Below are 24,311 nucleotides of genomic sequence, written 5' to 3'. Positions count from 1 at the left end.
TCCAGAAATTTTAGTTCAGTTAGGTCTAGAGCCAAGCACTGGAATCTAAATATTTAGCAAGTATTTCCTCCTACAGCTGTTTCTAATACAGGAAGAAATAAAATGTCTATTTATACACAAATAATAGAAAATTATATAGAGAAAATATCATTCTGAAGATGCTTAGAAAAAAAGGTCACCATGTCTTCACATAATCTGCTAATACTGCTTTTAAAAAGTTACTCAAGGAAAAAGGGCACACAAAATTATCCTAAAGCTAATTATTTAAACATATTTTCTCCCCTGAGAAGTGAACAGCAAGCCAAACTAAAACTCAAATAATTGGTCTCAATTTAAATACATATAAGCCCCTGCTGAAGTTCTGTACTAATTATATAGTACTAGCTTATTCCTTAAAAATATTAAGGATTAATTAAATATTCATTCCTTAAAATAACAAGGATTAATTTATTAAAATATCCTTTAAATGATATTTATTTTTTTAATTACCTAATTTACTTTTTAAATTTCAATAATAAAATATATAATATTTAAGCACTACTTTTTTTTAGAAAAAGATATTTACCCAGAAGCATGAATTTAACATTAGGTCAATGAAACTCAAAATCTATTTATTAGTGGAAGTTGAACTTCTGATATAGCCTATACTGAAGATCCCCCTCCATATGGAAAGTTGTCCTCTTCACCAAATATGCAATGAATAAAGGAAAAACGACAAGCAGAAATGGAGGAAGTAGATACTCAACTAGCCAGACTGAACAACCTAATTACCTCTAGTAAGCAGTAGGCTGGCAGCTGCATTAGCCAGACAATTAATTCTCTTAGAAGACTGGAGTAGACCCTAAATAAACTCTAAGTGCTTTGTAGATTTAACTTGCAACAAATTTAGTTTGAATTAGTATAATTATCTCGCCATCAACTTGGGAGCTATGTAAAGGCCACAAAGTCAAGATGAAATTCAGCTAAAATTTAGTGACCTAGTCAATAAAAATCAATCAACAATATTCAACATATGACTACCCTACTATGTAAGTCATAGGATGTGTGATAGTTTCACCATGGTTCACATCATACCATTTTTATATAAATTATAATTCAATAAATCAGATCGATATTATACAAACTATTATAAATTTTTAAAAAATTAATATCCGAACAAGAAAAACAAATTTGTAAGAGTTTATATATACATATATATATATATGGTTATGTTTTCATTTGATAGAGAAAACACTAAAATATATTCAAAACTGCTTATGCCACAATTCAAAAAATGTGATCTATGCATTTTTAATACAATTCTCTCTGTTATCAAACAAAAGAAAGGTTGATTAAAGCCAGTGAAGGTACTATTGAAGTTCTCCTTTGCAGATTTCAGTCAAGTAAAAGGCCATTTGAACCCATATACTTAGAAAAAAGTATGAACCAGAAGCTAAAAAACAGAAAAGTATAAGGCTGAAGGAGGAAATAAGGTGCCAGAGAGAATAAACCTACATTTAGGTTGGGATTTTACATTTATCTGAAAGAATCATGCTTAGAAACATACAATGTTATATATGGGGACCTTAGAGATGACCTAATTCAATCATTTTACTTCCTAGAGAAGGAAGCAAGTTGTTCGGGGTCAAGATGGTAGACTACATTAATGTTTGTTTTGTATCCATCATGAGATACAAGTGAAATAAAAAGTACAGAATTACAAAAAAGAATGAAATATTTAAAAGCAGAGAAAATGAAGGTATATGGGAGAATTCATAAGGGGATGTTTTCTGGGAGACAGAAAACAGGTGAAACAGAGAAGAGAAAGCCACTGCCCATTATATGCTACCAGAGAACTACAGTGGAGCTGAAGCCAGCTAGGCATTAGAAGTCCAAAGTTGGCAGGTATGAAAGAGGATAGAAATGAGAAACAGGATGGAGAACAAGCAAAACAATTGAGGATTTCTGGGACAACTGTGCCAATAAACCTCCACCTAGAGAGCATAAGCAATTTCCCTAATGAAAGAATATTTTGGGGAGAGCTGAGGCTCCTCATGTAGAAGGTAGCGGAGGGAAGGATAAGGAGGAAAGGGGGTGGCAAGAGGTAAGAAAGGGAAGGGAAGGAAAGGGAAGAAAAGGAGAGAAAGAAAAGGAGGGGTAAAAGCCCTCCTCATTTTGGAATCGTGATAGTAATGCAAGAGAGGCAGAAAAGGCTACATAATCTGCGGAGCACCATGCAAAATCAAAATGCAGGATCCCTTGTTCAAAATTATTAAGGGCTGTCCAGTTAGCTCAGTTGGTAAGAGCACAGCCTTGAAACACCAAGGTCAAGGGTTTGGTTCTCTGCACTGGCTGGCTGCCAAAAAAAATTATTAAAAATTTCAAGGCAGCAACAGAGGAGTACCAAACCACATGAAAGACCCTTCTAAACACAGGATACTGTGTAACTGCACAGGCTGCATGCCCAGGAAGTTGGCCGTGAAAAGAGAAGACCACAATCTCATGGCTTGCTTCATACCTGCTTACTGTAAGATGAAGAATCCTGGGCAAAATGTCTCAAAAATATATTAAAAATTCCCAGTCATATTCCTACTCAGGAGAAAGATCTATCAAAAAATAGGGTATTTACACAACAGCAGAGTAAACCCATATCAGCTCTCCAGGGCTTCTTTGTTAAAAAGCAAACGAAAACACAAGCATCACACTGTGGAAAATGGCAGAATAAAAACGAATGAGCAAAATAAACAAAAAACCTATTCCAGTGTAAAACAGATAATTCAAGAAACAGAAAGTATCTTTTTTTTTAAAAAAATCTCTAATACTCAGAGAGATGTAAAAGATAATACATCCATGTGAAAAAAGAGAAGAGTATTCCATGGCAAAGAACACAAAACCAGAAATGATTCCTTAGAAATTGAAGATACAATTAATTAAATATTCTACAGAAGGACTGAAAAATAAAATTGAGAAAATCTCCCAAACATAGAACAAACAAAAAGGCAGAGATAGGAAATGGAAGAAAGGATAAAAGACATGAAGAGCCAATCTGGGGACTTTAACATTTTACTAATGAGAGTCCAAGAAAGAGAGAATAGTAAACTGGAAAGAACAAAATTATCAAAAGAAATAAAAGAAGAGAATTTCCCTGCCCTGAATAAGGACACAATTTTTTTTTGAAAGGCATCACTGGATAAAGAGCTAAGTGAATAAAATAAAGGCTAACACCTCCACACATTCCCATGATATTTCTTAACATTAAAGATTTAAAAGCAGATCCTAGAATCTGGATGCCAGAAGACAATGTAAGAACACAATGAAAGTCATCAAAGAAAAAGCTATTCAACTTAGAATTACGTAACCAGCCAAACTATCAATAGAGTATGAGGACAGAAGAAAACATGTTCTGATACGCAAGTACACTTAAATAGTGTACTTCCCTTTGTGGGGGAAGTTACTGAAGTTATTGAGGAAGTTTTGAAGCAATTCAGAAAACCAATCCATAAAGCAATTAAAAAAAAAATGGAAAAAAATCCAGGAAACAGTTCTCAACCTAGGACAGCATAAAAGGAAAGTCCTAGGATAATCATTATGCAGCAATTCTAGAGAGCAACTGGCACAGATTACAGATAACGACTTCTGGAAGAGATGTCTCTGGGAAAGAAGGGATTTTCTCACAACAAAGGGAAGTCAGAAACATTTGATATGATGCAGGTCCAATATTCATATATCAACAAGGAAAAATAATTATTATTCAAATATGAAGCCAACTAAAATGTGGCATCATTTCAGTAAATAATGGAGCATAATAAAAAAGAATCTATTTGGCCATGATGCTAGAAATATTCCCCTTCAAGTACCCAGAACTTGAGATACTGGACCCAAGAATGAAAGAAAAAAAAAAAATCTTATTATACTACAATTTGGTTAAAGGGAACAAGACCTACATTATCATAACAAAGCAAGTACTGTTTACTAGTGTTCAGCTTGGAAAGTTAACCCGAGGCAAAACACAGATTTGACTGTGTTTCCCAAACAGAATGTAAATATTACCAGCCTTGATAAAGGTAAAAATAAAAGTGTACCCATCAGAAGATAGTAGACAGAAGAACTGAGGGACAGGAAGACTAATATCTCCATCTTACATAGAAGGAAATTAAGATACTAATTAAAGTAGAAAGAACAAGAAATAGAAGTGTAACTGTTTTAAATACAAAATAAATAGAGGAAATTTTTAAAAATTTCAATGGGAAATAACTATCAATGGGAGAAAAAGGGGAAGGGAGAGTTGCTACCCTCATGTATGTGCCTTATCTTTCGTAGCAGGGAATCTCTAGATATTCTCTATTTTTTATTAAGATAACCACCAGAAGAAATAAAACCAAATAGTGAAAACTGGTAGTCTGGGAGAACGGGAGTAGGAGTGGGGAAAGAAAGAGCAAGAAGAAGGGCTGTTTTCTACCCTAAACTCTTCTGGACTACTTGACTTATTACCATTTATATGTATTAGCTGTAATAAAAATAAATTAAAACAAAACCACCTTTATTTTCAGCTCTGTGAAATAAAATAGGCATTAGCAAATTAATCCAGAGGTTAAATGTTTTCACAATGCTGGTCAATTGGGCCTAGAACCCAAATCTCAATATATCTTTCAACATAGCACTGTGTCTTCAGAAAAAAATTCTTAAGGAGAAAATTATTTTAAAAGTTAGAAACTATCCATTTCTGTCCAAATCACATATCTTCATTTACCATTGGATGTACCTTTGTTTCTCATTAAAGAAAGCATAACATGTTTTAAAATCATTAATGGAAATAGAAAATGCAAATTAAAGTTTAGTTGCACTAGACACTTTAGTAGGGAAAGAGACTGTGGCCCAAAGTACATACAAAGGATACTAAATTAGCACATCAATAAAACACTAACAGCCTGAAGCAATCAATTAAGCCAAGGAAAAAATCCTTCAAAGGAAACTCCTAAAAAGGAAAACACCTTAAAAGGGAACTAGATAGATGGGGAAGTAGATAACTAATTTAAAGATCAAATAACATTTGTGGCACATTTCCCTGTCTTGAAAGTAGTTTTTACTATAATTTTTTAATTTTATTATTGAGCATATACGGTTTTATTTCTTGAGTTAATAAAAAGTAAATAATTTTTCTTCAACAGTTTGATTTTAAAAGTTATGCTATATTTAGTGGTGTGCTAGTAAATGTTTAACAATTCTCTGGGAAAAAAAGCCTTCATTTCTACCATTTGCTGATTTTGATAGTCTAACTACTCCTACCTATGATGGCTACCAATGTGATGTCACTGAATGCATAGCTGGGAAGATATGTGCACAATTAGCTGTCACAATATGTTTCCCAATGTCATCCTGAGGCCATTTTCTCTCAGTAGGAAGGCATCTCTAATCTTTAGAGTAAAAGATATTGGGAGGAATAATCCTACTAACAGATGTTCTTTTTACGAACAGCTTTTCAGGCATCTAGTCTCTAAAAGTGAATACCTATAACCAAATAGTGATTTTCTTGAAAAATATCCAATCATATTAACAAGTAATTAGAGAACCATATGCCAAAGGTAAGCTCATATAATTCCTAAAAATCAAGTCTGTTGTCCATTGTGTCATTTCCATTAATGCGGAAAATCAAAAGTTAAGCATATTTGAAAGCAAAAAAAAAAAAGATATCTTTCTGGGAAGAAAACAGTTTTGACACTTAAAATTCATATAGAAAACAGATTTGTCTACTAATTTAACACTTCTAGCATAATAGCAAACTTAAGCAGAGAAGATTACATTATGTTTAAAGATAAAACAATGGACAGTTCCCTAAAAAGGAAGAAATATGAGCAAATTGGTCATTCAAGATCTATTTACTTCTACTATAAAAGATAACTAACCATTTATTAGTATAAACATCTGAATAAATTGGGTTCCTTTTTTTTTTTTTTTTTAAAGATGACTGGTAAGGGGATCTTAATCCTTGACTTGGTGTTGTCAGCACCACGCTCTCCCAAGTGAGCCACAGGTCAGCCCTAAATTGGGTTCCTTTTGTAAATGAATATACATGAAGAATTGAAAAACTCATTATCATTTACACACATCCCTTAGTAGTTATAAGCCTATAAAATACCTTTATTGAAACAAATACGTGATTAGCATTTATGAAGGAAGAAAATGTTCACTGTTCTTTCCAGAAACATACCAGTGCTGGGTCTTTAGGCAGTAAATTCACAGTAAAATGTTACTGAGTTCCATTTGGCAGTCATGAAAAAGAACTAGATATGTTCAAGCCACTCAACAATTTCTTTTATTCATATTCATGTAAGTGGTGAATGAATGTTTAATGCTTTTTAAAATTCTTCCAGTTTTAAATTTTCTGGCTAATATGAAATCTTATTTTTTTTAGGCTTGCTTATAAATTAGGCTTAAAATAAGAGTCATAAATGCATAGAAAAAGATGACTTGTAGAACACATGCCAAAATGTTAACAGTGGTTATCTTTTGACAAAATAAAGGTGATTTTTGTTTTCTTCTCTATACTTAGCTGTATTTTCTAATTGTCAGGAAGAAAAATTGTTAGAAGGAAGAAGGGTCACTTACACATTTGAAATAGTAGAAACTGCTGATTTCCAAGGGTATTAAATTTAGAGATAAAATAATATTTATTTCACATATTAATCAGGCCTCACTGGCATTAGCATCTGACTGTTAGCCATTGTAAGCATTGCAACTCAAGCTGTAATAATTATTCAAATAAATATGCTTTACAGTAAATGCCTTTCACAATTAAATACAGAACTTTAAAAAATGACTGTGTAATACAAAGGCATAGAAGAAAACTAAATAATATCGAGCTAAAAACATAGGTATAACTACAACAAGAAAAAAAGTCAAAAGACATTACAATAAGACTAATACTATAAAGGACCTAAAACTGTAACAGAGGAAGAAGGGAGAAGAAAAGACAAAACTTTTATTAATAGTACCTACTTTATGCCAAGCACTCTGCCAGGTAACTTTTTTTTTACACACTATTTTAATTCATCCTACAATAGTCTTATGGGGAAGATGGATTATGCCCATTTTGCAAAAGGGAAGAGGCTCAGGTTAAGCAATTTGCCACAATTTTATACCTAGCAAATTACAAATCTAAGGTTCAAACATAAGTCTTTCTAACTCTAGAATTCGTTCTATGCACATCCTCACTTCAGCACCTAGGCACCTAGGAGCAATAAGATAAATACGGTTAGCTCTAAGTCATAAAAAGGCAAGTTCCCATGAGGCAGATGATATCTTTGGCAGGGCAGATTAACATTTTGGGTAATGAGGAAATACCTGTTATTTATTATAAATACTACTTAGCTTGCTGTTAATCTCTATGGCCAGCAGAGAGCCTGGCTTCTCTGCTAGAGCACAGGGATATGCTGTGAATAGCTAATTTAATCTGGAGGCAAGGAAGCACTTTACTTTTCCAACCCCTGCATAGGCTTAACACCAGCTAACTGTTAAAAGAAATAGGCGAGAGAAGTAACACACAAATTCTCTCACTCATCCAACCCTGGAGATAAGAGATATTTAAAGGGAACATCATTGGTGGTTCTCCAAATCCTACAGCCTTCTACTACTACCACAATCTGTAAAAATGACAGAGTTCTTACCCTGACTCTGTCAAAACCACCATTCTCCATTAACTTCTACTGTTCTCACAACCTGTGAGCAGAGAACAAAATTCTATTGGACAGTTTATAACTTTTATGGAACCAATGGAACTTTCACTGGGCGATGTAGTCAGCAACTGCACATCATGACAATTTAGAAAACATTCTTTCACAGCAGTGGTAGGGACTGACAAAAACAAAATATGCAGTGAAGCTAAGGGTGGAGCTTTTAAGCTAAATGTGTTCAATCTTAGGTACTTTTCAGGGTTGGGGAATGAGAGAGCCAGAAAATCTATATCCATGTCCAATTTTTTGCACTATTGGACAATATTTGCACTATTTGAAAGAGTGGCCCTTATTTGCACAGCTTCCATTGATTCTAACTCACCCCATTGTTCCTGAACCTTGCCCAAACTGAAGATAAGACATGGGGCCAAAACTAGACCCACTACTTAACTCCTCATGTCTATAAGTGAGAGAGGTAGTTCTGCTTAAGCTGACTGACTAGGCACTGAATATGACAAGTATCTTGAGAAGCTTTTTTGAGAGTTAAAGAAGTCCAACTGGCCCCTCTCTCTTTTCGGGTCCCAAGAGTAACCTAAAACTAAAAAATTATTTTCAGCTTAAATCATTTAAATAAAAATGACAGCTTATATAATGCCATATTTTGTTTAAAAACATAAAAACTCTGTCTCTATTTGTTGCTTGAGAGAAAAAAATCTAGTTGAATATTTTACACATTTCAGGGTGTTAGAAAATTAATATACTAAGCCATAATATAATTACTCTATCAATTCCAACTAAAAATTACCATAGTCAATAATTTAATACTTTGCCTTGAAAATTATGCTTTAGTTTGTCCTTGAATAAGAGTATACTGTTAGGACCATTTTCTCTTTTCTTAGTTATGAACTATGATTTTCTTTTTATGTGGTCATACCTTATATTTATTATTGAAGTTGTTGGTCTACACTGTATAAAAATTTATTTCCTTTATAGAAAAACCCATTTTAGATGTCATAAAAATCCAAAACGGCACATGAAGACTCACCTGAAACCACACAAAATGTTGTAGTAGATCAGATGAGTAATCTAGTTAGACTAGGAGTCTGTTTCTTTCAATGTCACTGGATTTCCCTATAGGATGTCAGCCTTCAAATGTGAGGCATTTACCTCAAACATTTCTAACATACTTTCTCTTAGTCCTATCCCATTTATGCACAAAATTCCAACCCAATACCTCAAACTAAACTGTGATACAGATACTACAACATAAAAACACAATGTGTGTGTGTGTCTGTATACACGTGCATGTGTTTATTCTTTTTTTTTTTTTTTTTGGTGGTTGACCAGTAAGGGGGTCCAAACCCTTGACCTTGGTGTTATCAGAACCACACTCTACCAAGTGAGCCACCAGCCCATATGTTTATTCTTGAGTATTGTTTTTGGCTAGAAGCATAAAGATTTATACTGACAAGTTGAATTCTAATTAATTCAATCTATTATTTAGTGAATACTATATGAAAAGCACTTCTTCAAAAATTAGTTGACATAAAAATTAAACATATTTACAGGTTTCCTTTATTAATTCAAGGACAGCAGTTAGGAATACAATGTTATCCATGGGTAAGCTTCTGAAAGTTCTTCGGTCCACATCCATAATTAAAATCTCTTTAAGATATTCTTCCATTTATTTTTTTAGCATCACCTCCCCTCAACTATTCTGATCAGCTCTTTGGAGCAGCTCCTGACAGGGAAAGAGTAAAGGGTGAGGACAATAACTTTTGTCCTCACTTCAAATAAGGGAAAGGGTTGAAGGCAGTTGTGTAGATTTCAGATTAAACACTTTATGTGTTCCACTGTCTCTTATCGTATGACAAAAAGGCTGATAAAATTTCCTATTTTATTTGTACAAAAATTACTCCATTCATATTTTTTATTTTTTTATTTTATTTTATTTTATTTTATTTTATTTTATTTTTTTGACCGGTACGGTAAGGGGATCGCAACCCTTGGCACAGTGTTGTCTGCACCATGCTCAGCCAGTGAGCGCACCAGCCATGGGGCTGGCCCTCCATTCATATTTTAATGGTAGTTCTACTATTTCTGGATATAATTAATAAGAGCAAGTTTATCCCACTCTAATCTGTTTGGTCTTCATAGCCCTCATCTGAAGAATCTAATGTTTCAGCCTATTCATACCCAAATGCCCATGCTGTATCTTTTTTTTCTTCTAAGTTTCATCAACCGATTGTCCAAGGTGTAGATGTACTATAACTATGTACTTTTACTTTTACTTTTCACTTTATCAATTACCTAAAAAAAAAAAAATCCAATAATTCCCTGGTCCTTTTATAAAAACTATTTCTACTAGAAGTTATTTCTATTTAAACATACACTGTCAATTTCAGGGTTTTGGTTCAGTTTTGGTGGGAAGAGAGTTATTTTGGTTAAAAAGTAAATTAAGTTAAAACCTGAAACAATTGGCTAAGTTATGATTCTTTACAAACTTATTTATAATAATGGAAAAGAAAATATGCAAACTAGGAAGTTGATTTAAACAAGTAAACCTCAAATTAAAATTAAATTCTAAAATATACAGTGGTAAGCAAACATAATACAAATTTTAAAAAAATTTTATACTTACAGGCAAATGAGTAAACACTTGAAAAATACTTCTCAAAAAATTAATAAGATCCATTAAATAACCACTAGCTCTTCCATCTGGCTCAGACATTGTCCAGTCATAATCAGCAAGCTGAACAAATTCATCAATTTTTTGATTAAGTTTGGTATATATCTCTCCTTCTGCTGTATGTCGAGCATCCTGACAGGACAAAATAACAACAAAAAATAAGAAACAATTATAGAAGTAGATAATAAAACAGGTTTTCTTTAAATTCTAGATTTTATTTTATGTTTTTCTTTGTTCTAATATTTTAGTCATTTATTCAAAGTACAAGAAAAGTTGGTTTTTCTGCTGGCAGTGCTCTATTTATTTGACTAGACATAACATCTTTTCTTCCTTCTGTTCCAACTACACTACCATTTTTGTCTTTATGTGATAGGACGCTTTACAAGATGTTAATTCCTGACGTTCTCACAACTCTAACAAGACCCTTAGGAGAAACAGAAGTGGAAAAACAGAAGTTATCAAGAATATGGCAGACGACCCTCATCAGCTGGCTCACTGAAAGAAATTAAGTTGGACTATCACAGAAGAAATGGGGCTTCGAGGTCATCTCTCTGAGAGGAAAGGAAATGGTGAAAGTGACATCAGCAAAAACAGCAGACTAAGGATCTCCAAACATTCTCTCCTCCATAAAAGCAACAAGAAAACTGTCAAAAATTAACAAAAACAACTTTTTCAGAACTGTGGAAATTAACCCCAAACTTGCAGCAATCCAGGCAGAGTTTATTCAAGAAATACAGCTGAATCTTGGTAAGAAAATGGGCTTTGTATCATTTTAAAGTGCCCTATTTCTATTTCCTCTCCCCTGCTCCAAAGCCACAGTACCCTTAAAAATCAATATCCCACAACTATGGTGAAACCCAGCAGCCTGCCAGCCACCAAAGGGGGCAGAACAGGGTTGGAGCTCCTTTAAAGCCACATTCCCAGATAATTATCATTATTTGACCTATCTGGTGGTTCCTTGGAAGACCCCATCCCTACTTGCAGGGATGTCTTTAGTTGACCTGAATCAGGGCTTGTCCAGTGCAAAAAGCCTTTTCCCTACGGGCATTTGTCAAAAACAATTAAAGGCAATTGTTTAACATGGAGGGTGTCCGAGGTGGTTGGGACACATATTAATACGGTTAACCAAAAAGCTTAAAAGGACAAACTGGAAAATAAGATGTCCACAGATGGCTTTAAAAAGCTCTGATATATTCCTGGAAATCTATAAGGCCATGTGCATGTGTACAGCTGTGTACATGCTCAGGAAAGACCTGAGAGGTTCTATGGTCCTATTTATGGCTGACCTGGAAGCTCTGTGCAAGCAAAAAGTAAAAGCTAAAGCAGAGTTGTTAACTTCCTGTCTCAGTGTTTAAGGCATGCCCCAACATGCACACATAGCTCCCCAAAGGAAATCTGTGTCCAATCATTAGCTGACCCCTAAGCTAACCAACCAGAGACTTCACTGGCCCCACATGACAAAGAATACAGACTTTACAGAATTACTTCAGAAAAGTCATGAACAAACAGCAACAAACAGAAGAAATAACAAGCCCTAGGGAGGGGAAAAGTTGCCACATTATATTATTTAAAATGTCCAATTATCAACAAAAAATTATAAGCCATGCAAAGAAACAAGAAAGTATAACCCATACATAGGGGAAAAAGCAATCAATATAAAACAATCAATAGAGGAAGCCCAGACGTTGGAATTGTAAGACAAAAACTTTAAGTAAGCTATTTACAATACATTCAAAGAACAAAAGGAAACCAGGTCTAAAAAACTAAAAGAAAATATGAGAACAATGCTTCACCAAATAGAGAACATAAATAAATAGACAGAAACTGTTTTTTTTAAAAAAGTACAATAAATGAAAAAGTCACTAGAGGGGTTCAATAGCAGATATGAGCAGGCAGAAGTAGAAGACTTAACCAACAATGTAAATCAACTAGATCTAACATTCCACTCAACAATAGTAGACCACAACATTACTCTCAAGAGAACATGGGACACACACCAAAATAGAGCATATGTTAGGACATAAAACAAGCCTTAAAAGGACTGAAAGCATACAAAGTATGTTCTTTGACCACAATGGGAGGAAATCAGAAATTAATAACAGAAAATTTGGAAAATTCACAAATATGTGGAAATTAAACAACAGACATCTACATAACCAATGGATCAAAGAAGAAATTGTGATTGAAATTAGAAAATGCTATAAGATAAATGAAAATAAAAACAATGTATTAAAACTTGTGGGAGGTAACCAAAGCAATGCTTAGAGGGAAATATATAGCTATACATGACTATATTATAAAAGAAAAAGATCTCAATTAACCTAAATTTCCACGTTAAGAATCTAGAAAAAGAAGAAATGGTAGAGATCAACTCTCCTCAGGCAGCAGCACTCCGATGGAATGGTATGAGGGATATCAGGAGACTATTTAGGCACTGCGGCCTTTGCAACCAAGGTAAAAGATGCCCAACCCTATGCTTCTTTTTTAAAAGGATCACATGGATTTGGACACGGAGCATTTTGAAAGTTAAAAACAGGAAGGATCTCTTCCTTTCCTTCAAGTTGTTTTTAGGCTACCCAAGTACCTGGAATTCTTTGTACCACCTTAAGGAGGGGTGGACAATTTGCCACCGTGGCCAGTAGAGCTGAAGAGCTAGAATTAATTTGATTTGGATAGCAATGTAATATTTCTGGCAAAACTACTACAAGCATATCTCGTTTTATTGCATTTCACTTTACTGCACTTAGCAGATACTGCATTTTTTACAAATTGAAAGCTTATGGCAACCCTGAGTCAAGCAAGTGTATCGGCATCATTTTTCCAATAGCATATATACTTTTTGGCAATAAAGTATTTTTTAATTAAGGTACATATATTTTCTTTTAGACACAATACTACTGCATACTTAAAAGACTAAAGTATAGTGTAAACCTAACTTTTATATGCACTGGGAAACCAAAAACGTGTGACTCGCTTTACTATAATACTCACTTTACTGCAGTGGTCTGGAACTGAACCTGCAACATCTCCAAGGTACACCTGTGCGTATTTAGACTCTTACCTCGACTAAGAAGAGACCTAGTATCACTGAACATTATTAGGCATATATTATTTTTGAATATAATTTAACCTAAAATACAATTTATATCATATCTATGAATAAGAGCACTATGAAGACACTGTACTGAGACACTTCCCATCCTCAAGGATTTCACAATCCAGGGAGAACAATATAACAAAATATGGCTAGTGCTATATTGTAAGTTCAGCAAAGCATCCTGAGTAAACAAAGGAGGAAACAATCAGTACTTATTTGATTTGCTGGAAAAAGCTTTGTACAAGGGATGTCATTTGAGTTGGAACCTCAAAAATATAATCAGGAATGCTCACCAGGTATTTTGGTTTGTGTGCCTTAAGAAATTTTCCATAGGTAGTATAAGAGAAGGTATATTTGAACAATCAAATGTTCCATTTCAGCATTTTAATGCTTTCTGGGCTCCCTTTCCAATTTTCACACTAACTAACCACTTAATACTGCCACATTGGGCCGAGGAAAACCAACCACTGGCAGACACCCATCCATTTGCATACCTGCTTTCACAGTAGGATTGGAACAGGAATTCCAAGAAAGGTTTATATTTGACATAGACAACGCAAACATTCAACAGTGTAATAATAAACACAACTTTAGATAAAACACGAATTTAAGATAAGTTAATGTTAAAGGTATTAACTGAAATTTTAATGGAGCACTACTAATACAGTACAGGTTGAGTATCCCTTAACCGAAATGCTTGGGACCAGAAGTGTTTTGGATTTCAGATTTTCTTCAGATTTTAGAATATTTGCATTATTCCAGTCGAGCATCCCTGATCTGAAATCCAAAATCTAAAATGCTCCAATGAGCATTTCCTTTGAATGTTATGTTGGCACTCAAAAAGTTTTGGGTTTTGTAGCATTTTGGATTTCAGATTTTTGAATTAGGGATAGATATTCAACCTGGAGTAGCAAAATGAGTTCTGACTCAAAATAGTTACTTATTGTAACTTTAGCTTGTTAGTCCCTCTCCATTAAAGTTTCTAATGTAATGCAAATCTCCTCAGAAAAATCTTAAGATTGAGAAGTTTAACATTAGTGTTTATTAATAACACTATATCAGTCACTACATACTCATCACTCTGAGTAATGTAGGAACAAAACACCCACTAAAATGCAAGCTCCATTAAGGCAGGAAGTTTGTGTCTGTTTTTGTTCACTGATGTATCCCCAGTACCTAGACCAGTGCTCAGCATCTAGGAAGCAGTAGATGAGTACTTGTCAAATGAATAAAGGAAATCACTCCTGTCTTGAAGAAGTTTATAATCTAGTTGGGACAGAAAAGTACCACAAGTAAAATAATCACAAAATGAATAAATATGAACAAATTGACTACATATATAGTAAAAGCATAACAATAAAGGAGAGATAATGTGGGCTTTATGAAAAAAGTTTCATAAAGAAAAAGCTACCTGGTGATATAGAAAAACAGGAACTTAGGAAGAAGTGTTTATGTCACTTGCTGTTCCAGTTACTATTGTTGAGTAACAAACTACCCCAAAACTCAGTGGCTTAAAATAACATTTTATTGTGCTCACAGATTCTATGGGTCAAGGAACAGAAAGACTTTGCTCTACAGTATCTGGGATCTCAGCTGTGATGGCTTGAAGGCTTGGAACATGGCTCAACAGCTGGGGGTCAAAGCCAACCAGAGGCTTCTTCACTAATGTGTCTAGCACCTGGGCCAGGTAGCCTCTCCATGTGGCTTGGCTTCCTCACAGCATGATGCCTACAGAGTAACTGGAACTAAGAAGCACATTGCACCACAGGGCTCCAAGCACGTGTGTTCAATGCTGGAATAAGATGGAAGCCACACTGCCTTTTGTGTCTCAGCCTCACAAGTCTCACATTACTTTCACTGTACTCTATTGGTCAAAGAACTCACAAGTTTGTCCACAACAAGAGAAAGAAACATAGACCCCCATTTCTCCATGAGAGAAGTGAGAAGGAATTTGTGGCCATCTAAAAAAATCACCATTCTTGCTAATAATGAATAATGAAAAAATAGCTCATAAAGAATATGGGCCAGTATTTCAATTTACTTAATTAAAAGATGGGAAGGAGGATGAGAAAATGGGAGGGAGTTTGAGACCCACTATTTCACTTATCTTTACATCTTGAACAAATTAACTTTTTTTTTTTTTTTGCAGCTGGCTGGTATGGGGATCCGAATCTTGACCTTGGTGTTATAACGCCACACTTTAAACAACTGAGCTAACTGGCCAGCCCCTAACTTTTATAAATTATTGTTTTCTTATCTATGAAGTAAGAATCGTCCTTATTCATCGGGCTGTTCTGAGCATTACAGAAGCTTTTATAATTAATGCAAAGTACCTAGCAGTACTTGGCACCCAGTAGGGGCCCAACAAAATATTAGTTTCCAGGCAAAGAAAATCACCAGGCAAAGAAAAAAGAGATTCTGATTTCTCCTATCTTCTACTACATTCCCTATCTGCACTTAGACTGCTATTTGTGATTTCTCTTGCTTTTCTGGGATGCCTGTCAAGTAGGAAGGAAGAGAAAGGGATGCCTAACAAAATTTTAAAAGCCAGTTTCAAAAGATTCCTCTCCTGCAAACTTATAGAACTAAAGTACTTGATTAAATTTTAGATTTTTTAAGGCTATTCTTTTAAGAGCCTAATTTAAATCCAACTTTAAAATCAAGGGAATACTTTTTTTTTTTTTTTTTTTAATTTTATTTTGTCGATATACATTGTGGCTGATTATTGCTCCCTATCACCAAAACCTCCCTCCCTTCTCCCTTCCCCCCTCCCCCCCAACAATGTCCTTTCTGTTTGCTTTCGTATCAACTTCAAGTAATTGTGGTTGTTATATCTTCTCCCCCCCCCCCCGGTTGTGTGTGTGTGTGTGTGTGTGTGTGTGAATTTATATATTAATTTTTAGCTCCCACCAATAAGTGAGAACATGTGGTATTTCTCTTTCTGTGCCTGACTTGCTTCACTTAATATAATTCTCTCGAGGTCCATCCATGTTGTTGCAAATGGCAGTATTTCATTCGTTTTTATAGCTGAGTAGTAAAGGGAATACTTCTTAATTTACTTCTTTACTACACAGAATTCTGTTAAAGATGTTAGTTCACATTTTTGGGTTTTTTGTTTTTTTTTTAAAGCAATATGAGACAAAACGTTAACCAAAAGTTGAGGAGGTGGAAGAGACCACATATCTAGAAAGTTTGAAGCCATGAGGGAAAACAAAACACTTTTTATCTGGAAGAAGAAATATTATATGTGGTGATGATAAAACCACTCACATTATAGTCATATGATTTCATCCATTATAGTATAATGAAGTAATTATAATTATACGCTTTCTGGACGTCATGTTCAGTGATGAAGTGATTCTCAGAACTTTTTTTTAAAAAGCAACTAAGCAAAAATAAGGGGAAAACACAAACATGTATTTATTACTTTTTACAGTTGCTATCTAGAACTTTGTTGATTAGTCTACTTCTCTGAGGTGAAACCAAGAGCAGGTTTCACTTTTCCCATAAACTGTCTAGGTTAAGATAAACTTTTCTCAAGATGTCAAAAAATTTGGGGGAAGGGGTATTTAATATTTTAAGCAGTTTATTAATACTTTCCACAGGCAATGATACCAAGCCAGGAAATCTAAGTCAGGGGGTCAGTGGCTGTGCTGTGTGAAAGAAAAATTTCAGACAGCAGTTCTGAGCAGGAACATGTTTTAAAGTCAACACTTGAAAGGACTTTACCAAGGACTAAAGGTTCTGTGGATTTTATAATCCAGACAAATATAATCATTAGAAAACATATGTGCCTTTGATCCACACAGCTGCACAAACTCTCTCACTACGTTTTATTTTTAAAGAAACAGGAGCAAGGAAAGAAAGAAAAGACGGAAAAAGCTTTTACTGTACTTACACACAGGCATACACTGAATTCTTTGGTAAGACATTTCTAATAGATGTTACTAGTTGTGATTTAGAAACTTCTAAGAAAATTAGTTTGGACTTCGTGGGGACTTCACAGTTGAACCCAAAATAGTCTTAATCTTTACGACCTCACCAGAAGGCCAGAAGCATATCAACTAACTCCTAATAAAACTTTAAAATTCAGCTTATAAAGAAAGTAATTAATTCTTCCTTTACTTGTTAAAGAAATAGTGCCCCCTGGAGGCAGAAATGTATCTAGCACAACTTGAGAAATATTTTTTATTTCAATGTTTAAGAATTAAATGACATCACACCATCAGTGGTTCCCAACCATAGGTGTGCAATAGAACCACCTGAGGAACTTTTTAAAACATACACATGCACAAACTCTACATAGACCTCCTGGACTGTAAACGTGTGTTTTGATACTAAGTAGCAATAGCTAAACATTTTAGTACACATCTATGATTTAGTGTCTATCATCCATTCCCCCTTCTTGGAACAGTCCCAAATATGTTTTGGAAAATATCCTGCTACATTTGCACCTATATGGTTCGGGCAGGATTAAACATATTATCTCATTCCAAGGATGGATCCTGATGAGTTTAAGTCAATTAGCAATTCCCATCCTTTCCCCCTTATGGAATTCCATAGCAGCTGGTAGATGGAGACACTCTCTTCCTTTAAATGATAAGGCATGAGGACGCCAGGTTTGACATTGTGTCTGGGCAGCAATTTTGCTACCAGAAGGAGTGCCTAGAGCTGCTGGGCAACCATGTGTAGTCTGCCCACCTGAGCCTCTGCCTCACCTGAATTCTGCGCTATCCTTGGACTTCTCAATTACACTGGCCAATAATTTTCCCTTTATTTTTTAAGCAAGTTTGAATTGATTTTTCTATCTGTTCCTGTCAACCTCCATTAATAGCCCTGATTAATTCAAGTATCTCATTTGAAACATTTTCTTAAATAGGAAAAAAGATTACGAGGATGATGTCACCAAGATGATGGAACAGAAAATGCCAGTGTCACTTCCCTCTGTGACTGATAAACCTACAACTACTAAAACACAAAAAACTTCCATCCTGTAATCACTGGAACTTAGGGGTAGAGGAGGATAGACCCACTGAGTCCATGAAAGTGTGGAAAGCCACAGTGAGCAGGAGGAGGGATAACACTGACCAGACTCAGCCCCAGCCACTCACGGAGCAGCTACCAGCACATGGAGCAGCTACATAAAGAGAGCACAGCCACAGCAGTGACCTCTGAGTGAAGCTACATGGAGTCTACAAGAGAGAAGGGTGCTGAGACTACTGGCCAAAAAAAAAAAAAATCACTTCAGAGTGAACCATCCCATTTCTCAGGCCAGCAAAGCTGCTGGCAAGCTTCCCCTGCACCCACATAGAAAGGAAAGGCCACAGCCAATGGAAGAAAGAAATCATCCAGAGGTTGGTGAGTCTTTATGTGAGGACTCATGCAGAGCCTGCCCCATGGGAAAAGTTTGCACTGGGACGCTGTGGGGTGTAGAGTGCTGATCCACCAAGTGTGCATGGAAAGCAGCAGAGACAGCTGATCTGCCTTCTGATGGGCATGGGTGCCACACACTGAAGACCGTTCAGTGCAGCAGAACTGCAGGAGACACAGAAGGAAAGACTCATTTCCAGGCTGGAATTTCCACACAAAACAGTGCCATTTGTTATGACCCCACATGACCCAAAAGTGACTAAAATGGTCAGTATTTAAAATCCAGTGTGCACAAAAAGTTTTTTCCAGTATAAGAAAAAACAATAAGGAAGCAATTTAGCTCAGGTACTTTGTTCACATTCCCATCCCTGTAGGAAGTTTTCCCCAATCTGAGAAGTAACCACAGGATAGCAAATTAGTTCCAGTGCAGTTTTTAAGCAGTGGTAGTTGCTATGAATCAACCACAGAACTATAAAGCTATAAAACACTGGTAACAGAAATTGAAGAAAGCAGAAATAAACAGAAAAATAGCCCTTCATAGGTTGGAAGAATTAATATCATCAAAATGTCCATATCACCCAAAGCAATCTACAGATTCAAGGCAATCCCTATCAAAATTCTAATGACATTCTTTAAAATTTAAATAGAACCACAAAAGACTCTGTCAAGCCAGAGCAATCTAAAACAAAAAAAAAACAAAGTTGGAAACATCACACTACCTGACTTCAAAATATACTATAAAGCTACAGTAACCAAAACAGCATGGTACTGGCATAAAAAGACAAATTGACCAGTGGAACAGAATAGAGAACCCACAAACAAACCTAGGAATTTATAGCCAACAGATTTTTGACAAAGGTGCCAACAATATACACTGAAGAAAGGATAGCCTCTTCAATAAATGGTGCTGGGAAAACTGGATAATCACATGCAGAAGACTGAAACTAGACCCCTGTCCCTCACTATACACAAAAATCAACTCAAAATGAATTAAAGACCTAAATTAAGAACAGAGACTATGAAACTACTAGAAGAAAACATAGGGGAAATTTGACATGAAATGAGAGTGGGAAGCACATTTTTGAGCACAGGCAACAAAAGCAAAAATAGACAAATGGGACTACATCAAACAAAAGCTTCTGCACAGTAAAGGAACATAATCAATACAGTAAAGAGACAACCTATAAAATGGGAGAAAGTGGTTGCAAAGTACACATCAGACAAGGGGGTAATATCCAGAATACATAAGGAACTCAAACAAGTCCACAGCAAAGAAAATAATTTAAAAATGAGAAAAGGACCTGAACAGACATTTCTCAAAAGAAGACATACAAAGTGCAAACAGGAACATGAAAAAGTGCTCAACATCACTGATCATCAGGGAAATGCAAATCAAAACCACACTGAGATATCATCTCACCACAGTTAGACTGGATAGTATCAAAAAAGACAGAAAATAACAAATGCTGGAGGGGACGCAAAGAAAAGGGAACTCTCCTACATTGTTGGTGGGAATGTAAATTTGTACAGCCATTGCAGAAAACAGTATCGAGTTTCCTCATAGAATTAAAAACCGAACTACCTTATGACCCAGCAATTCCACTACTGGGTATAAACTCAAATGAAAGGAAATCAATATATTGAAGAGACAACTGCACTCCCATATTCACTGCAACACTATTCACAATAGCCAAGAGATGGAATCAACCTAAATTCCCATCAACAGATGGATTAAAAACAAAACAAAACAAAACACTATGGTATATATACACAATGGATTACTATTCTGCTATTAAAATAAAATAAAATATTGTCATTTACAGTGACACGGATGGAACTGGAGATCATCATGTTAAGTAAGCCAGGCACAGAAAGATAAATACTGCATATGTGGAAACTAAAAAAAAAAATGTAGTTCTCATAGAAGTAGAGAGTAGAATAATGGTTGCCAGATGCCAGGAGGAGGAGGAGGGAGAAGAGGAAGTGGTGGATTAAAGGGTACAAAGCTATGCTGTCTACCCTAAGTGAATCATTGTATAGTACATGCATGTACTAAAACAACACATTGTATCCTGCAAATATGTACAAATAAACTTTTTTAAATAAAGGTTACATTTAATTTTACTCATTTAGAGAGAGGAGAACACATCTATGACATTTTTCTGGCCCTTAAAAATCTAAGAGAGATGAGGTTGGAAATGTCATAACAAAGCTGTCCTCCCTAGCTAATTTTTTCCTACTGCAATTCAAGAAACAATATTCCAGTAATCCATGATCTTGATCCAGAAGTTTCTAAATGTTAATTACAATGCATGTAGCATCCAACTCATTATCCAATGTCACGAATGACACTAAAGACAGGGTGAATAAGACTAAACAACAAAACTTAGTATGTAGTTATGATGGGGGTAGGGGTATCATAATGAGATGGACAGAAAGAGGAATCAATTTAAGGAATTATAATTTAAAATACATATATATACAAAACTACCATTAGATGTTTTAGATGTCAATGTGACAATCAAGAGAAGTTGTTTATTATATCTCGTACCTAAAAATCAATAAAAAAACAAAAGAAGGATTTGCTTGCTTCTGCTTCTCGTTAAATTAATAAAGGGGCACTAACTCACCTGGCTACTTTTCACCAGGTTTTTTAATTATACTATATTACTGTGATCTAAAAAAAAAAAAAAAGTTGTATGTTTTAGGATATGTATTGTACCTTATACATATGCAAATCATAGATTACCACTTGATCAATACTCTGGGTTAAAAAAGCTCAAGTTGTGCTCTAAAATGAACCAAGAAGTCAAAGGGAAAAAGCCAAGGAAAGCTTATACGAATTAGAAGACCTGAAGTATCATAAGGTTCTAGAAATCTCTCTAAATGATTGTTCCTCATAAAAGAATACAGTCACCATGGACTATAAATCAGGGAATAATCTCATAGTTCTACAGTAGGCAGGTCACAAATAGTATACTAAATGTTCTATTACAGATACAGGTTACTATAGGAGTTATAGTTAATTATACCAAAGCAATTTTCATGGAACAATCCAAAGCCCTTCTTAGGGTAATAAGAGATAATGCAAGGTGAAGTATCACTTAAAAGTTAAGGCCCAGATGAGAAACAATGAAGCAGAAGATAGAAATTCAAGTAAAGAAACCTGACACCATCTGCTACTAGAAGAAATTATATTTTCCCCCGGAATATACAATCAAAATGCATGTAAACAAAACATGATTTTTTAATAAAAATAAGCATCCTTATTAACACAAAATGAATAAATATGATTTTATATTCCTTCTTCTGGGTTCATACCAATTCCTCCTTTTCCTCTCTCTGCTGACTGAAATCCTACCAATGCTCCAAATTGATTCAAATACCCAAATGCCTTGAGGGTCCAGGAAGGTAACATGAATGAGTATGGCCAGCAGAGTGATTATGATAGGCAGAATGATTACAAACCAGAAGTCTCATCTAAGGTATTCAAATTCAAAGCATTTAGAAACACTGCAAAACCAAACCAAACGTGTCTACAGTGACAAATTTGTGTACTTATTATACACTGTAGCTATTTGTAGTTATCTGCCCTTTTACATTAAAAAATCCTAGTGTTTAAGAACCATTCCACATCTTCCCCTAAGCAACTAGAACAGTACCACAGAAATATATCTTTGCTCAATAAATATCACTTAACATATCCCCCCAGATGAAAAATGACAATAAGTTTAGACAAAAACTTCTAAAGAATTACTGCGTTGTTTAAGGAATATCTTTTGGGACACAATCAAACCCTTACCTTAGACAAAATATTTCATGTCTTTCTCCTTATCAAAGTGGTCTGTTCTAGAAAAACCTAAATCCCTCATAGAGCTACCTACTAACTACCCCACTTCTACAGGACAATATAGGTTTTGAGTTATAATCAGTGTCTATAATAATCCAAAATTCAGCTTCTGGATTATCTGGGATTGTTGCTTGTCCAATTCTCAAATTACTTAAGTTATATCCTTTTCCTTTTTAAAATGTGGGTACTACATTTTTACCTTTCTAGTTTTGGGGGCTTTTGTACTTCAGACATATTCACAAGTACTAACTAGTGGCTCTGTAGCAGCATCTGCACTCCTCAAGTGATCTACCTTGTCATCAGGTTTGCAAATCATGATATAGTTTTTTAAAGTAGTCCTCAACCATGTCCTTCCCTATTAAATTTCTACTTTCCACATTCTTTTTAAGTGGCATTTACTACAATTAACTAATTACTGATGATATCTTACAGAAAAATAGACAGCTAAACACTTTGATCTATCAGTGAAGGTTGAGGTAGTCTCTACATTTTTAACTTACTATATTTTCAACTTACAATGGGTTTGTCAAGATGGAATCCCATCATAAGTCAAGGAGCATCTGTACACACAAAGCATGTAAGTAATCAGAAATTCAAACGCATTAATCAGCCAAAAAGTAATATGCAACTGTTCTCACAAAACAATAATAAATCAACTTTAAACATGTAAAACAATATGACAATTATAATTAAAATGAGAAATTTTATTTTATTTTTAATTTTTTTAATTGAAACACAACTGATTGTACACATCTGTGGAGTACAGCATGGCATATCAATATCTGTGTGCAATATGTGATCCTCAAATCAGGATAATTACTATATTTATCATTATACAATGTAATCATTTTTTGTGGTCCTTTACCAATTTTTAAAAACTGCCTATACCTTATTGGTTTTAAATATCTGATTATACCAGTTTCTAAATTTATATCTTTACTACTAAAAAATAAACAGAAATTCTATTTACTCATACAGTAACACCTCAGTTAGTCAGAGCTCACATATCCAGTTAATAGCCAGGAAGGAAGTAAAAAAAGTCTCTGAGTAGCCAAAAGTGATATTACAGTTCACACACCAATATATAAATTGTAATAAATTCTATTATGGAATACTACACCAAATTGAAGATAAATTATAGGTTCATGCAACATAAATGAAATATACCAAATCATGTGGAAAGAAGTTAGACTCACAAAAAAATGCACTCTGTATAATTCCATTTAAATAGAACTGAAGAACAGGTAAAACTAGTCTGGTGACTGGGAAGAATAATTAGGAAGGCTTCTACAATGTTTTATTTTTTTACCTCATTGTTACAAGGGTGTGTTCACTTTTTCTTTTTAAAATTTAAATAGACTTTATTTTTCAAAGCAGTTTTAGGTTCATAGCAAAATTGAATGGTAGGTACAGAGACTTCCCATATACCCCACAAACACCAAAATCCAGTTTACACTAGGGTTCACTCATGGTGTTGTACTTTCTATGGGTTTTGACACATGTATCCATCATCACATTATCATACAGAGTAGTTTTACTGCCCTAAAAATCCTCTGTGTTCCACCTATTCATCCCCCCCTTCACCCTTCCTCTTGGCAACCACTGACATTTTTGTCTCCACAGATTTACCTTTTCCAGAGTGTCACACAGTTGGAA

General features: G+C 34.8%; 1 protein-coding gene across 5 annotated transcripts in view; it reads right to left on the bottom strand.

The window, feature by feature from the left end:
• Nucleotides 1–24,311, bottom strand: part of EXOC6 (exocyst complex component 6) — a 205,165-nt gene that overhangs the window by 56,096 nt on the left and 124,758 nt on the right. For all 5 annotated transcript variants that reach the window (XM_063101916.1, XM_063101918.1, XM_063101919.1 and 2 more), the window contains one exon: nt 10,291–10,470. In XM_063101916.1, coding sequence (XP_062957986.1) covers nt 10,291–10,470 — 180 coding nt within the window. The remainder of the gene's footprint in view (nt 1–10,290; nt 10,471–24,311) is intronic.

The sequence above is a fragment of the Cynocephalus volans genome, chromosome 7 (genome assembly GCF_027409185.1).
Source record: "Cynocephalus volans isolate mCynVol1 chromosome 7, mCynVol1.pri, whole genome shotgun sequence".
Classification (NCBI taxonomy): domain Eukaryota; kingdom Metazoa; phylum Chordata; class Mammalia; order Dermoptera; family Cynocephalidae; genus Cynocephalus; species Cynocephalus volans.
This window is presented reverse-complemented; position numbering and strand designations above follow the sequence as displayed.